General features: G+C 41.8%; 1 protein-coding gene across 2 annotated transcripts; it reads right to left on the reverse strand.

Annotated features, from left to right (window-relative positions):
* Positions 1–1,569: 1,569 nt before the first annotated feature.
* Positions 1,570–11,316, reverse strand: Pdcl (phosducin-like). Of its 2 annotated transcripts, XM_006498252.1 has the most exons (5): positions 10,639–11,316; positions 9,848–9,894; positions 8,700–8,876; positions 7,132–7,313; positions 1,570–3,878 (listed from the first exon to the last, which is right to left on the reverse strand). In XM_006498252.1, the coding sequence occupies exons 3-5, from the start codon at positions 8,869–8,871 to the stop codon at positions 3,327–3,329; spliced, it is 906 nt and encodes a 301-aa protein (XP_006498315.1). In that variant the 5' UTR covers positions 8,872–8,876; positions 9,848–9,894; positions 10,639–11,316; the 3' UTR covers positions 1,570–3,326. The 2 variants fall into 2 exon arrangements, with proteins under 2 accessions (XP_006498315.1, NP_080452.2); NM_026176.3 differs by lacking the exon at positions 9,848–9,894 and having other exon boundaries at positions 10,639–10,828.
* Positions 11,317–15,020: the final 3,704 nt, after the last annotated feature.

A 15,020-nucleotide genomic window follows, 5' to 3' on the forward strand; every position in this document is an offset into this window, starting at 1 on the left:
AAAGCTGTTTGTCACAATATTGTTGAGATGATTGATTTTACAGGTACTGTTTCCTTGTCATGTCTAGAAGACACAAGCTAGCATAGGTGTCCTGATACCCTGGCTCTTACATTCTTCCTACCACTTCTGTAATTATCCCTGATCCTTACATGTAAGGTTTGTGTTGCAGATATGTATGTTGGGACTGGACACTCACTGGTCATGTTTTCTCTGCACTCTGACCAATTGTGAATCTCTGTAATAGTCTCTATCTGCTGAAAAAAAAAGAAGCTCCTTTGATGAAGGGCAATAGCTACATTTACCTGTGATTATAAGGATAATTACTTAGACTACCATTAGAAATTATTATATTAGTTTAGGAAAATGGCCATAGTAGGTTCTCCTCTAGGTCTCCTCTCCGGCCATGGGTAACTGTCTGGGTTTATAGTGAATTTCATCCCAATGAGCTGGTGTTAAGTCTACCAGACAGCTATTGGGTAGCCCTGAGATAAAAATGCCACCACTGAACTCTTGGAGGTATCTAGGTCTCTGGTCATTGTGGTTTTGTAGGTTTTACATCTAGGTAAAACTATGAATTATATCTCCCTCTTGGCAGCTTCCAATATAATGAAAGCCAGTGCTCAGGGAGAAGCCTTCAAGATCAGTTTGATTTCTCAAACCCCTGTATCTAAAGTGTGGGGTGTCTTCAGCAACAGGGCCTTACCTTTGAGTTCTGGAAGGCAGTCAAAGGGCAATGATTATTTTAGGAGTTCCCTGTGAATGTCCCAAGTCAAGGGGTGATTTCCTATGCCTAGCACTGGGATTATTGTCAAATACTTCATGACTCTTCAAGGGGGTGCCATCACGACACCTCACAGGTGTAACTCCTTGTGTCTACATGGGCATGTGCGTGCATGCATGCACACACACACACACACACTAATATACATATGAAGGTCGGATGACAAGTTTCAGAAGTTGATTTTGTACTTCTATTACGTGGGTTCCAGGGATGCAATTCAGGTCCTCAGGCCTGAGTTAAGTGATAAGTGCCCTTCTGAGGCAGAAGGCTGGTATTTGTTTGCTTGTTTATGTTTGTTTTTAGGACAGTCTCATTATGTAACCTATGTTGTCCTTGAACTCGTGGCAATGCTTGCACCTTACCTGCTGAGTGCTGGGATTACAGGAACAAGGAATCACACTTGGCATTGCTTTTTATTTTCTTGGTAAAAACCATTCTGCTTAGGGTAAGATGAAATCTCAGTGTGCTTTTGATTTGTTTTTTCCTGGTGGCTAGAGATACAGAACACTGAAACCCACCTCTTACCCTGCTCAAATATTCATCAAATAGATCCATGACTTTGAAACTATTAAAGTAATAAGCACTTCAAGACATGGATATAAGCAGTCTTTCTCAGTAGGAAAATAGTACCAATGTCAAATTTCCAGAACATAGTTTGTGAGTGGGACTGTACATAAAAATGAAAGTAAAGACCAGGATGTTGGAAATGCCAAGAACACAGTGCAAATCGCAAAGATGTTAAATGCTTTAGCAAAATGCTAGGAATTCAAATATCTAATATACAGGGGCTGAGTCAATATGGTATGATTTATTTAAATGGTGAACTTTTACAATATAGCAAAGTATTTTAGTATGTACTATTACATAAAGTAGGACACAGAATTCAGTAACTATCAATGTTATTAAGAATGGGGACAGAAGGATTGGAAAGAAAAAAACTAGAATACTTACATCAGCTTTCTCTGTTCCTAATGATTTTCTTCACTTCTACAATAAGCTCCTTAGTCAGAAAATGACAACTGTTTTTGTTGATTAAATCCAACAGACACTTTCAAGACTCATTTACAGTTAGTTTCTGAGCAACCAAAAAACTCAAGTGTGCATACTAAAGCTAATATTTACTTCCAGACTACATTTCTTCTCCACTGACACAAGAACATATAAAGAATAACTAAAAGGAAAAAAACTTGAATGACAATGAATTTTATAAATATACACATACACATAAAGCTATAAAGAGATCTATAAAAATGGTGACATAATTATCAGTAGTAAAACTGTATGGCTTTTAAATATCTTTTTAGCTTAATTTTTATTGTATGTTCTATGAGGGACACATTTCATAATAAAAGGTTCATAATAAAAAAGTTTGCCATCTTTCTAAAAACCAACCACCAAGCATATTACAGTATATCTATCAGTGGAAATATCAACAGCTATTAAAATGTTACAGAAGAGTATTTAATAACATGAAAAACATCTGATGTTAGTAGCTGACCATAATATCAGACACTATGCTCAGAATTATCCCAGTGTCATTTAAAGACAAACAAAAGCCAATGAATACATTAAAAAAAAAAAACCTATATATGAACTATACCAAAACATATAGTATTTAGGTGGCAGAATTACATTTTTAAACCATTTTTACATCTTTATTTTGGCCAATTTTCCTCTACTAAATATGATTTTTTTTTCCTAATAGGCAAAAAAGCATTTAAAAAAAGCTGAGGTTAAACAAGAAGTCGCCTTGTTAATAACAGGAAGAGATACTGATGAGCAGGAGTACAGAAAGATCCTCCCACTGAGGTTTTCAAGCTCCACACACACCAATGTCAGTCAATAAGATGCTTGCCTCCCAACATGACAGCAGTCAGCAAAAACCATCCTTTCCTGTTCATTATGCTGGACTGGACCACTGACCGCCACAGCAGAGGCCACTGCTAACTACAGCACCAGGCACCATCTGGAACCTTTAGTCTTGACAGTGCTAGGAATCAGGTATCTTGGGGCCATGTGCATAGTAAGAGTTCACCACCGAGCTACATTCCCAACCTTGTATGGACCCTGGTAGAGACAGATCTAGAGAAAAAAAGTACAGCTATGCATCTGATTGCAAGTAAACATGATTTGCAATCAAGTGATTATGGAAATGCACTGTTTACATTGCACAGAACACACTCACTAGGGAATTCTACTCTCAGAACTGGTAGAATTCTGAGGTCATCAGAAGACAATTTTCAAGACATTGCCTGCAAGGGTGCCATGTCAATATTGACTGGAAACAGTATCAGAGATGTCACGCTAGAGAAGTAAACAGCTCAAGAACCTAGTTTCCTGCTTATATAATTTGAAGTCACTTTACTGCTAGCTACAAAGTGAGTCAGCATTCTGATTTAATCTAAGAATTTCTTGACTTTTCACATACTAAATGAGACTACAAAGAACAGCTGTAAAGCCAGAAGACACAGGAAGGACAGAAATAAATACAGACATGTGTCCTCCAGCCCAAACAATGAGATAGCTACGGAACTAGATTATCAGTTCAATCTATTTCCAGATCGCTGTCTTCACTGTGACAGGTGGCAGAGTTTCGCACAGATGTCAGCACCAAGACTTCCTTTTCTGGGAGCAATCCAAATTCCTGCAGGAAAGCTTCAAGGTCTACAGCAAAGAAATCTTCCCCCAGCTGGTCAGTGACTCGAACAAAATTGCCAATCAATTCACCCGCCTTGTAGATGAGCAGAGCAGGAAGGGCATTCCGGGTAAAACGACTACTGGCCCCAATAACTGAGCTCCTCACCCGACAGAATTTGACGGCGGGGTACTCTGTGGCAAGGCAGATCATGCAGCCATTCATGGCTTCAGTCCCTGGGACGCCATCTTCATAAATATGAACCATGATAAGTGTGCTTTTTTGTTCTTTATCAATCATATCTAAAAACCCTTCTCCACTGGGGATTTCAAAAACTTGCTTGAATTGGGGCCCTTTATGAAACTGCTGCCGCATCTCTTCCATCCTCTGCTTCCGATACTGCTGCAAAAACTCTTCATCATCCAAGTTCTTGTCCTTTGTACCAAACTCCTTTAGAGTCATCTGCATGAAAACAAAGACAGGCAAAGAACACATTTGATCAACGTGGATCTGCACCCTGTACTTAGAACACATGAGACTTCACACTAGTGTCTTATTCATATTATGTCATCTCTCTCAAAATTTGTATGGATGGAGTGTATTTTATGTGCACCAGGTGCACGCTGGTGCCTGTGGAGGCCAGAAGAGGGCACTGGGTCCCTAGGAACTGGTGTTAAGTTGTAAGCCAGCACATGGGTGCTGGGAACCAACCCTGGGTCATCTATAAAAACAAGTACTTTTAGCAACTGAATCTCTTTCCAGAGATTCAGATTTTCCTCTTGGAAATTTTTTTAATTACTTTTACTTTCAGGGGGTGGGGGAAGGGGAGCATGCTCATACCACGGTGCACCTGTGGAAGTTAGAGGACAACTTGCAGGAGTTACTTCTCTCCTACCATGTGGTAATTATGACTATAATAATTGAATTCACCTATTACTGGGTTCTTGAGTTAATCTCATTGGAAGAACTTTAATAACCCCATTTTCTAAATGTAGGTATTAACCCAAAGATTTTACATTATTTGCACAAATTCACACAAGTATAAAGTACAAGAGTAGAATTTTTAAAGATCTAGTTTTTTTTCAATGATGTGTATTTATGTGTCTGTGTGAGGAGGTATGGATGTGCTTACATAGTTCAGCAGAGAGTGTCAGATTCCCAGGAAGAGTTAGAAGTCACCTTGTGGGTTTTGAGAACCACACTGGGGTCTCTAAGAGCAGTGCCTAATCTGAGCCAGCTTTCTAGCCCCTTAAACTAGATTTTAAAAACTCGAGTTTTTAACTACAATACCATTTTGCTTCTCATTCCAAAAAGGCAGCACCACATAGCACCACTTTTCTGATGAACATTCCCTCTGTCAGTTTTGACTAAGTCACTCTTACACTTTTTTTGAAAAGACAACATAATTAAAGAACTTCCAAAGGAACACACCTCATTGCTGCTTTGTACACACAACCACACAACACAAACTCTAATTGCTTTAAGATTTATTCATTTTATGTGCGTGTTGCTGCATATATTTATGTGTACCAAATGAGTGCCTGGTGCCTTTGGAGATCAGATCTCCTGGATCTCCTGGAACTAGAGTCATGGACGTTTGTGAACCACTATGTGGATGCTGGGAATCAAACCTAGGTCCTCTGTAAGAACATGTGCTTTTACCCACTGAGCCAGTTCTCCAGCCCCAATTTTTTTTTTTTTTCAATTTTGAAACAAGATTTCCATATGTAGAACAGGCTGGCCTGGTTCTCACTATATACACCAGGCTGGCTTCAAACAAACAATCCTTAGCTAGTCTTAGCCTCCCATGTAGTGAATTACAGGCATGTACTACCAGGCCCAGCTTTTTTACTGCCAGTCAGCTGACTGTAGTTGTCTTACTTGAGTAGCAGAAGCTATGGGTATCTGCTTTTGGCTCTAGGCAATGTTAACAATACTTTATAATGACTGGGCATTGGAACTCACACCTTTAATCCCAGCACTCAAGAGGCAGAGGCAGAGGCAGACAGATCTGTATGATCTACAGCCTGATCTACATAGTGAGTTCTAGGCCAGCACAGTGAGACTCTGTCCCAAAAGGAAAAAAAAATAATAATGATAATTTATAAATATTTCCTCATGTTTCCAAACATTTTTAAAAATTGATATATATGCATCATACTAACCTTCCCCCAGCCTCATTTCTGCCAGACAGGCAGTTTCCAGTTCTGGTCTACTATAGGTGACTTAAGAGGACAGAGACAGAATCTCTTACATCTGACCTACATGACTGCTGCTTCATTCTAGTGTCTCTGCTTAATGGCTATTAGCAGCAGGCACACTGTGCTATAGCCAGTTTCCCTGACAGACATCTTCTTTCTCCTGGCCTGGTGCAGCAAAACATCTCAAACACTGTATAGACTAGAGGTGGTAAGCAGGTGTACTGGCTGGTTTTGTGTCAACTTGACACAAGCTGGAGTTATCACAGAGAAAGGAGCCTCCCTTGAGGAAATGCCTCCATGAGATCTAACTTATGTAAAGCATTTTCTCAATTAGGGATGGGGGGAGGGCCCCTTGTGGGTGGTGCCATCTCTGGGCTGCTAGTCTTGGGTTTTATAAGAAAGCAAGCTGAGCAAGTCAGGGGAAGCAAGCCAGTAAGTAACATCCCTCCATGGCCTCTGCATCAGCTCCTGCTTCCTGACTTGCTTGAGTTCCAGTCCTGCATCCTTTGGTGATGAACAGCAATGTCGAAGTGTAAGCTGAATAAACCCTTTCCTCCCCAACTTGTTTCTTGGTCATGATGTTTGTGCAGGAATAGAAACCCTGACTACAACAGCAGGACCTCATTAAACTGGAACAGTGGGTCAGTAGGTCATAACCAGCACCCTTCTGAATTCTCTTTACCAATCTTCTCATCTCTCTAACTTGAGACTCTCCCGCCTAGCTGATGTGACTGGGTCTTTTAGGTGATACAGCTTTTGTCTAGGTTTTATGACCTAAAATCATTCCCCAGTCAAAGTGATCAACTTAGTTTAATGCTTATCTGCACTTTCATGTTGGCTGATACTTTTCAATGTCAATTTGCTGTTACTGTGTGCGCATGCTCTACATGTGGATGGAGGTCAGAGCACAAGTGTGAAGCTAGTTCCCTCCTCCCACCTTTACAGGGGCCCTGGGGACTGACCTCAAGTCGTAGACTTGCATAACAAGCTCCTTTCTCCACTGAGCCCTCTTTCTGGCCCCAGTGACTGATATTTTTAGCTATAAGCCACAGCTAACTGATCTTAGGCACTCCGGGACACTTCTTGCATGGTCAGAAGGAACAAGGGGGACCTTTAATGCTGACAAGATAAGGAGGTGTCAGGAACCTGGGCTCAAGTATCTCTCAGAATGTCTACTCTATTTACTGTCTCCACAAAATAAATATTCATGAATATAATTTTTAAAAGTAATATATATCTCCACACTTTCAAAAGGATAGTCCCTAAGAAGATTATTTGAGTTGCAGAACCCTGGGAAGATAAAGGTGATGACCTCATTTAGAAAATGAAAGACTAAGAAGAGATTTTGACATAACAACGTATAGCTGAGCTGAGAACAAACCCAGATGCACCCCAAGTTATGACAGGGCTCCCAGCTTTGCCCTGCACTTCAATCCATCTCAGAAGCCAAATCTAATTTCCTCCCTTCTTGAATGACCACGCCCATCTCCAGCAGCCAGGGAAGAAGCTGTTACCTTCCCACTGATTTTCTCCTGGAGGTCCTTCTGTTTCTGTTGCTCCTCCTCTTCATCCAGATGGGACCTGCAGCTCATAGACAGCTTTTTGATCAGCCGCTCCATCTCCCGGCACTGCTCCTCCCTCTGCTCTGTCTCCAACTGCTTGAAGCGGCGCCAGTCATTGATCACACCTTTTGGACCTGAGTAAGGCAAACATAACTGAGAACAGACAAGGGGCTTTGGACCAGCTGACATCTGTAAACAGGAATTCACATCAGCATGGAGCTTGCTGTATCTGTGACACAATTAGCAGGAGCCTCTGCATACCCTTACACAGAGCACAATAAGGTCTATTGCAGGGTAGTTTGTAAGAATTAAACGGCCAACCTAATGCTAAACATTGTACAAATTATGATTTATCTACTCAAAGGCAAATAAGAAACATGTAGAGAGAACAAGGAAATTTGAGACAGAGAATTCCTGGTGGCCCATGCCTGCCACATCAGCATTCCACATAGGAAGATCACAAGTTCACGGTCAGCCTGACCTATAATAAGATCCTTTCTCCAAAAACCAAGGACTGGGAATACAGTTCAGCTGCAAGAGTAGTAACCAAGCATTCACAAAGTCCAAGATTTGATCCCCAGCACTAAAAGGAAAGAAAGGTCAAGATCAGACAGTTCTGCATATCTTGAAATAAAAGATATTCCAAAAACAATGATAAGTTAGACATAGTGGTACATGCCAGATATCCCTACTGAAGAAACTGAAGATGATCATTGGAGATTAGGAGTTCAAGGTCAGCTTGAACAACATAATGAGACACTATCTCTAAAAAGAAAACAAAAATGGCTATTTCTTATCCAACAAGATGGCAAAAATTTTACAAGTTGTCAGCAAGGAGGAAAACTATAAAGAAAAATATTGTGTTGCTGGCTGAACTACAAGCACAACCTCAATTTAAGCAATCTGACAATATTTGGATGTTAAAGTGGGTTGGGCTATAGGTCAGTGGCAGAGCACTTGCATAGCATGAACAAATTCCTCGGCCAATCCTCATAAGTAGAAAGTTACAAACTAAAAGCAATAAACAATAGTATAAGAGCCACGGAGATAACTCACCCTACAGTCCACTCCTGGAGATCTGAGGTAAATAAATTCCTGGAATTTAACTGTAAAGGTGAGAGAACCAACTCCAAAAAGTCCTCTTATCTCCATACTGGTATCTTGGAATTGTAACCACGCATACAGACCGTGCATATACATACAATAATAATAGAAACTTTAATTTTAAAAATTAACAGTGCAAAAATGCCATTTCTAGGAATTAATCCTACCAGGATACTCATATATGATTTATGGGTTGTCAAACTCAGTGCAGACTGTTCCCTTCCATGCTGATATGCATATAGATTTGCATTGCAAGGAGAAAGGGCAGAAGCAAGCACAATGACAGACTACACTATGTTATCTCTGGAAGGAAAGTGGGACAGAAGTTGGAGAAAGGAGAGCAGGACTTCTAACTGATACACACTTTAAAGGACATTTTTTTGAGTCCATTTCTAGAGCTCAGAGCCTTCCAGTACCTGTATTGATGGAGATGCCTTCGCCTGCCAGCTCAGCCTCTGCAGGTGTGGAACTAATGGCTGGTGCTCCCCTGCCTCTGTCTTTGTCTTCATGGTCACTGTCCTCATCCTCGCTGGTGCTGTAGTAGTACTGTAATTTCTCCCCCAGTAACTTATCATCCAGGGTTGTCATGGTGCCTGGAAAAGAAAAATGTATCAAGGATTTTTTGCTAGCTTGAGCAAGGAAGACATGAATCTGAACCATACAAGGTACACTTGGACTGACTTCCCAGAACTTTATAAGAATCTAAAGGTGTTTTCATAAGCAGAATCTCAACAAACCCCAACCCTGGATCTATGCCATAGTTTACCAGGCTTTTGTTATAGCAGGCAAAAACAAGGCTTAGATAAGGCACATTTCTTTGCTGAGCTTTGCAACAAAGGCTGAAGCTGTTAACAGACCCACTGATGTATGACTTCCAGGAGCCTGAGAGGGGCATTACTGTCTACTTGTGTGAACTGGGTAAGAGGAATCTTTTGGTGTGGTTTTTATTCGTATACACTTTTAGTTTTAAGACTGCTAACAAATTGGGAGAAAGTCCTCAGGGAAAACTTCAAAAGGGACTACCAAGGGTAGGTATACTGTTGAAACTAAGTCATTCACTCCTTGCCTCACTAAGAGCCTAGATACATGGTCTCAAGCTGGACCAATTATAACCAGCAAGTCTCCACGACAAAACTTAAATAAGAGCCAGATGGTTAAAGAACACCTAGGACCCAGATGTTTTGGGAAAAGGTACAGTTCAGTGCTTTAGAAGTCTGTTTAAGACTCCAGTAGCGCAGGGCAGTGGTGGCCCACGCCTTTAATCCCAGCATTTGGGAAACAGAGGCAGGCAGATTTCTGAGTTCGAGGCCAGCCTGGTCTACAGAGTGAGTTCCAGGACAGCCAGGGATACACAGAGAAACCCTGTCTCAAAAAAAAAAAAAAAAAAAAAAAAAAAAATTAATTAATTAATTAAAATAAATTAAAAAAAGACTCCGGCAGGAATGACTAGTCAAAAACAAAAACAAACAAACAAAAACGTCCTTCCTCTAAGCATACCAAATATCAACACTGCGCTGCCTTCAGAAGAGACTTAACATATGGTATTTACTCTATTACAATTTACCTCTCTCCCACACAGCAGATTCCAGTCAGGACAGAGCACTGTGCACGCTGAACAGCAACCAAGAGGAAAGTGCCAGCACCAGGGGAAGGAAGAAAACTTTTACAATTTCCTTGTCTGGGATGTGCCAGAGGGCCACAACTCGGTCCGATGAGTGAAAAACGGGGCCAGAAGAGGAGGAGTGTACTGAGGAGACTGGGCTGCTGAGAGGTGAGAACACTGGCAGACAGAAGTGGCATGCACCCGCAGTGCAGAAAGTAAACCTCAAGTGGGGATAGTAAACTTGAAGAGGTGGAGGATCATGAAGAGGGTGGAGCTAAGGAGAGGCACAGAAAAGGAGGAGCAGTGATATGGGCAGGGCCAGTGAAAGGCTTCCAAGAGAGGCAGTTAAGAGTGTTAAGAGAAAGTAGGACAGTGAAGAAGACAGGGCTGCACAAGTGGAACACAGAAGGGCGGGGCTAAGCTTCCAGGAAGGCGGAGCTTATGGGACAAAAGGGCAGGGACAGGATGTTAAGTAAAGCAGAGCTGTAAGGACGGAGTGGAGAAGGCGGAGCCATAAGGAAGGTGGGGCTGAGGAGGCGGAGTAGCGAGGAGGACAGGGCAGGGGAGGGCACAGTGAAGAGGGCGGTACTGAGGAGGGACGCTCCGAGTCTCCAAAGGAATTTGAGAAGTACAGAGGAATTGGGATCCAGGAGCCGGGAAGCAAAGTAGTTCGCCCAAGGCGCGTAAACTCCTGCCCCACCCATGTCTAGGCCCGCCGCTTCCTCCTTGCCGACGCCTGCGCAGTTAGTTACCTCGCCTCGCTCAGTCTGCTCCTTCTAGACTAGCAGCTCCTGTCACCAACAAAGGACGCTCGCCTAGAGAAAGAGAAGTGGCCGAAAGCCTTGAGCGACAGAGAAAAAGCTGCCGTGGACTCTGCGGACCAATCACACGGCCTTCCGGCGTCGCGGCGGACGCACGCTACCCAATCACAAGAAGCTTATCTCGGCGTCTGAGGAGGAGCTACGGGTCTTAGCTTAGGACAAAACTCGTAGATGTGTATTTCTAGTTAAATATGAAATTTTTATTAACTTACGTTCCAAGTTTCGAGACAAATTACAAAGGAATATTAAGGCGAAAAATAACTCGAAAACATTAACTTCTTCAAGAATAAGTAACTCAAAGAACAGAAGTTGTATGACAACCTGAATTGGATTGCTGGACTGGAAACGAGCATGGACAACTGAAGAAATTTGAATAACTCTTATCAACTAATGTTAGTCAAATAGTTGACTCTGTAGTTTACAGAGTTTACAACAGTTATGTATAATGATTACCTTTGAAAATTCTAGATTAAAAAAAAAGTCAAGGAAACTACCCTATGTTTGAAAACTTTTGTTAAACCTCAAATGATTTCAAACTGCTTAGTTGGCGTGTCTTGTACACAACTGTGAGATTGCAAATTAAACCGTGTGCTAATTAAAACATATCAAATTTGCTCGATTTGTATAAAATGCAGCGTTTAAGATAGGGCTCTTAATTTGAAAAGGGGGTTTCTTGATTCCTGTTTCTAGGACCACCTAGATGTTACTGCAAATTTGTCTATGTTCACATTTTAGAATTTCATCTTCTTGCCCCAACTGGGTGGTGGGGGTGATGGAGTGGGAGAGCTGGATGAGCCATCAGACCTGACTAAGCTTCCAACGTCCACCCATTTGGCCCAGGATTGGGCTAGTATTTGGGCTAGACTCAGAAATGCAAGGTACCTCCCCATGCCATCCCACCCCCACTGCTACCCCTGCCATGCAAGTTCTGTGCAGGGATAACATACTGTGGCCCCCAGGTTGAAGGGTGCCCAGTGCCCCCAAGTTAACCTGGAGACCTAACCTGAGGGCTAGGCAAGAGCTGGAGTGGAGAAAAACTCAAATGGGACCTGGGGCTTTTCCTGGACCGTCTCTTTGGAAAGATGTCAACTGAAAGGAAATAAAACTGTAATTCATGTAATGTATGTTAAATAGCCCAAAGAGTTGTTTCTGAGCTTTGAAACCTGGGGCTGAGAACATAGCAGAACAGACCAGGACATGCCCGGGCAAGCCCATCGCCTCCCTAGCTCCCACCCCTCTGACCTAAGTTAAATGTTACAGGCTGCTGATGTTTAAATGGACCAATCATGTGAAACCGCGCCAATTCCTCCCCCAGCCCCACTCCTTTTCTATAAAAACCCCTAGCTTCCAAGCCTCGTGGTCGAATCCACTGTCTCCTGTTATGTGAGATACGTTTCGACCCGGAGCTCCGCCATTAAAAACCTCTTGTTGTTACATCAAGGTGTTGTGTTCTATTCGTGATTCTTGGGTGCACGCCGAATCGGGAGCTGAGTGGGGGTTTCCCCACTGAGTTCTTTCATCAACCAAGAAGACCATCTGCTGCTCTGAGGACCTTGAGCTTAGTTTCAAGAACATGTGTAAGCTGCAGTCTCTGTTGTAGAAGTGTGTGGAGGAGGTGGAGGACGAGAGGGGCTGGAGAGATGGCTCAGCATTTTAGTACTATAATGCTCTTCCAGAGGACCTGGGTTCCGTGCCCTGGTGCAGGCCCACAGGAGAAAGCAAATGAGTAGCCAATGAATGGGTTAGCCTGACCCCAGCACTTAGCAAGCCTACTTTTCACTGCTGCTTTTGTCTTACTACCCAGATCATACTCTTAATAATTAACTTGTCAAAGTTACAGGGGTTGGGGTGGTGGTAGAGAATCAGAGAACACCAGTCAAATGATGCTCTAATCTGTAATCTTCCTTCAGGCTTATAGACATCAGAATGGTGAGCATGATGATCTATGGACAGCACTAAGACCACGTAGAGAGAACTGATTATTTCAAGAATGCCCACGGTGGTACCCACACAGCTATGATTAAAATTAGACTCCTCAGAAGTCACATATAATAAGCCTTTGCATCTGTGACCCCCCGACAAAGGGTTTCTATTGTTGTGATGAAACTATATGACCAAAAAGCAACTTAAGAGAAGAAAGGGTTTATTCAGCTTACATATCTATATCACTGTTCATCCCTAAGAAGTTACAACAGGAACTAAAGCAGGGCAGGAACCTGGAGGCAAGAGCTGATGCAGAGGCCGTGGAGGAATGCTGCTTACTGACTTGCTCCCCATGGCTTGCTCAGTCTGCTTTCTTATAGAACCCAGGACCACCAGCCCAGGGATGGCACCACCCAAAATGGGCTAGGCCTTCCCCCATTGATCAATAATGAAGAAAATGACTTATAGCTGAATCTCATGGAGGTATTTCCTCAATTGAGGCTCCTTCCTCACTGATGACTTTAGCTTGTGTTGAAGTTAACACACAAAACCAGGTAGTACAGTGGAATTTTCAATAAAAGCCTTTTATCTTCCAACTTGCTGGCTTGTTACTAATAATGGCTTTACTATCACTTTATTGAACTATTGGCTTTACTATGTGGCACAAGACCTGTTACAGTTTGCAGATCATTTGACTTCAAAATAAATTATCCTTGTCAGTGCAAAAATACAGCTCTCACTTCAAAGGGAATAAGAAGAGACTTTATTCTGGAGCCAAGCATGAGTGGCCATGACCCAGGATTCAGGTTGTCACAAAGACCATGTTCAACAGTTTCATGAAGACAGAATAGTTACAGAATAAAGAAAACCATTAAGGAAGGCACTTTTCAAATATTTGGGGTATAATTCAGGTTGGCAGGAAAATCTCTGCTATAGGCATCCAATGACACTCGTTGCTTTTGGATTGGTGGATTTTAGGGCTCTGTAAATATAATTCAAATAGCTTTGCATGACAGTCACAGGATGTGAGGTCAGACAAGAGGATAGTGAATGGTTATTAAGGGTGCTAAGTATAGGCCATAAAATTATTTGGTTCTGGATCTACAACATTCCAACTCTCTACACTCATAACAACCTAACTAATCAAGTAACCTTATAGAACATTTAAACATGGGTGTTTTGTTTTGTTTGAGGAAAAATAATTCCTGGCATGGCAGAAGCCAGAAATCATTGACCTATATGAGGAATTCAACAATATGAGTTGCTGGTCTAAATTTAAAAAGGGAACCATGTGAAAAAGAACTGGACAGTCTAAATAAGCAAAGAACCTCAAAGCTGGTGGGTGGCCTGTAAGACAAAGGGGACTTGCGCCATAAATAGCAAGGAGCAAAGTGAGTGGGGAGGTGAATTCTTCTCTAGAGACTTCAGAAAGGAATAGACATTGCTTTTGGATTGGTGGATGCTAGGGCTCTGTAAATATATTTCAAACAGCTTCACATACAGATACCTTCATTTCAGTCCAAGACTTTTGGCCTGCAAAAACTGTGAAATAACAAATTTGCATTGACTGGGCATGGTGGCACATGCCTTTAGTCTCCGCACTCAGGAGGCAGTGGCAGTTCAATCTCTGAGTTCGAGGCCAGGCTGGTCTTCAAAATGAGTTCCAGGACAACCAGGGGTACATAGAGAACGCCTGTCTCAAAACAAATAAGCAAACAAACAAACAAATAAAATAGTAAACAAATTTGTATTAAGTTAATACAATGCAGTCATTTGTTATAACAAAGAAAAATACTGTACAGATGAGCCCAGAAAAAAAAAAAAACTCTACACACAGGTATGCACATAAATTCATACACACAAACACATGTGTTTTTTTTTTCAAATGTTTATAAAGGGTAGAAAGTGACTGTGGAATACACCAGTTTTGATCTCTGGCCTTCTGTGCATGCACACATATGTCTACATGCACCGACATGCATGTATGAACAAATGAACATTCACGGAAAGCTGTTTTTGTTTGTTGATTTGGTCTAGTTTTTCAAGGCAGGGTTTCTCTGTGTAGTGCTGGGTGTCCTGAAACTCACTTAGTCTCAAAATCCCAGAGATCTGCCTGCCTCTGCCTCCTGAGCGCTGGGGGTAAAGTCGTGCCTCACCACAGCCAGCTTACCTGGCTTTTGGAATGATTGGCCAACAAAGTTTCCATTGAACAAATAGTATCATGTGACATAAAAATTTATTATCCTTTTATGTATATTAGTAGAATATACTGTTAATATATTCTAGTTAGAAAAATAAGTCATACTTCTTTTGTGACTATGGAAGAACTTGCATTAGCAAGAGAAACACCAACCAGATTTACATATCTAAATTTACTAAACAAATTTAGA

Source organism: Mus musculus, chromosome 2 (assembly GCF_000001635.26).
Source record: "Mus musculus strain C57BL/6J chromosome 2, GRCm38.p6 C57BL/6J".
In the NCBI taxonomy this organism is placed as follows: Eukaryota; Metazoa; Chordata; class Mammalia; order Rodentia; family Muridae; genus Mus; species Mus musculus.

Coding starts and splice junctions, on each gene's coding strand:
- Pdcl (XM_006498252.1), bottom strand. CDS start 8,871: ATGACAACCCTGGATGATAAGTTACTGGGGGAGAAATTACAGTACTAC. Junction 7,314..8,699: donor AGGCATCTCCATCAATACAG/GTACTGGAAGGC, acceptor TGCCTTACTCAG/GTCCAAAAGGTGTGATCAAT. Junction 3,879..7,131: donor AGGAGAAAATCAGTGGGAAG/GTAACAGCTTCT, acceptor GTTTTCATGCAG/ATGACTCTAAAGGAGTTTGG.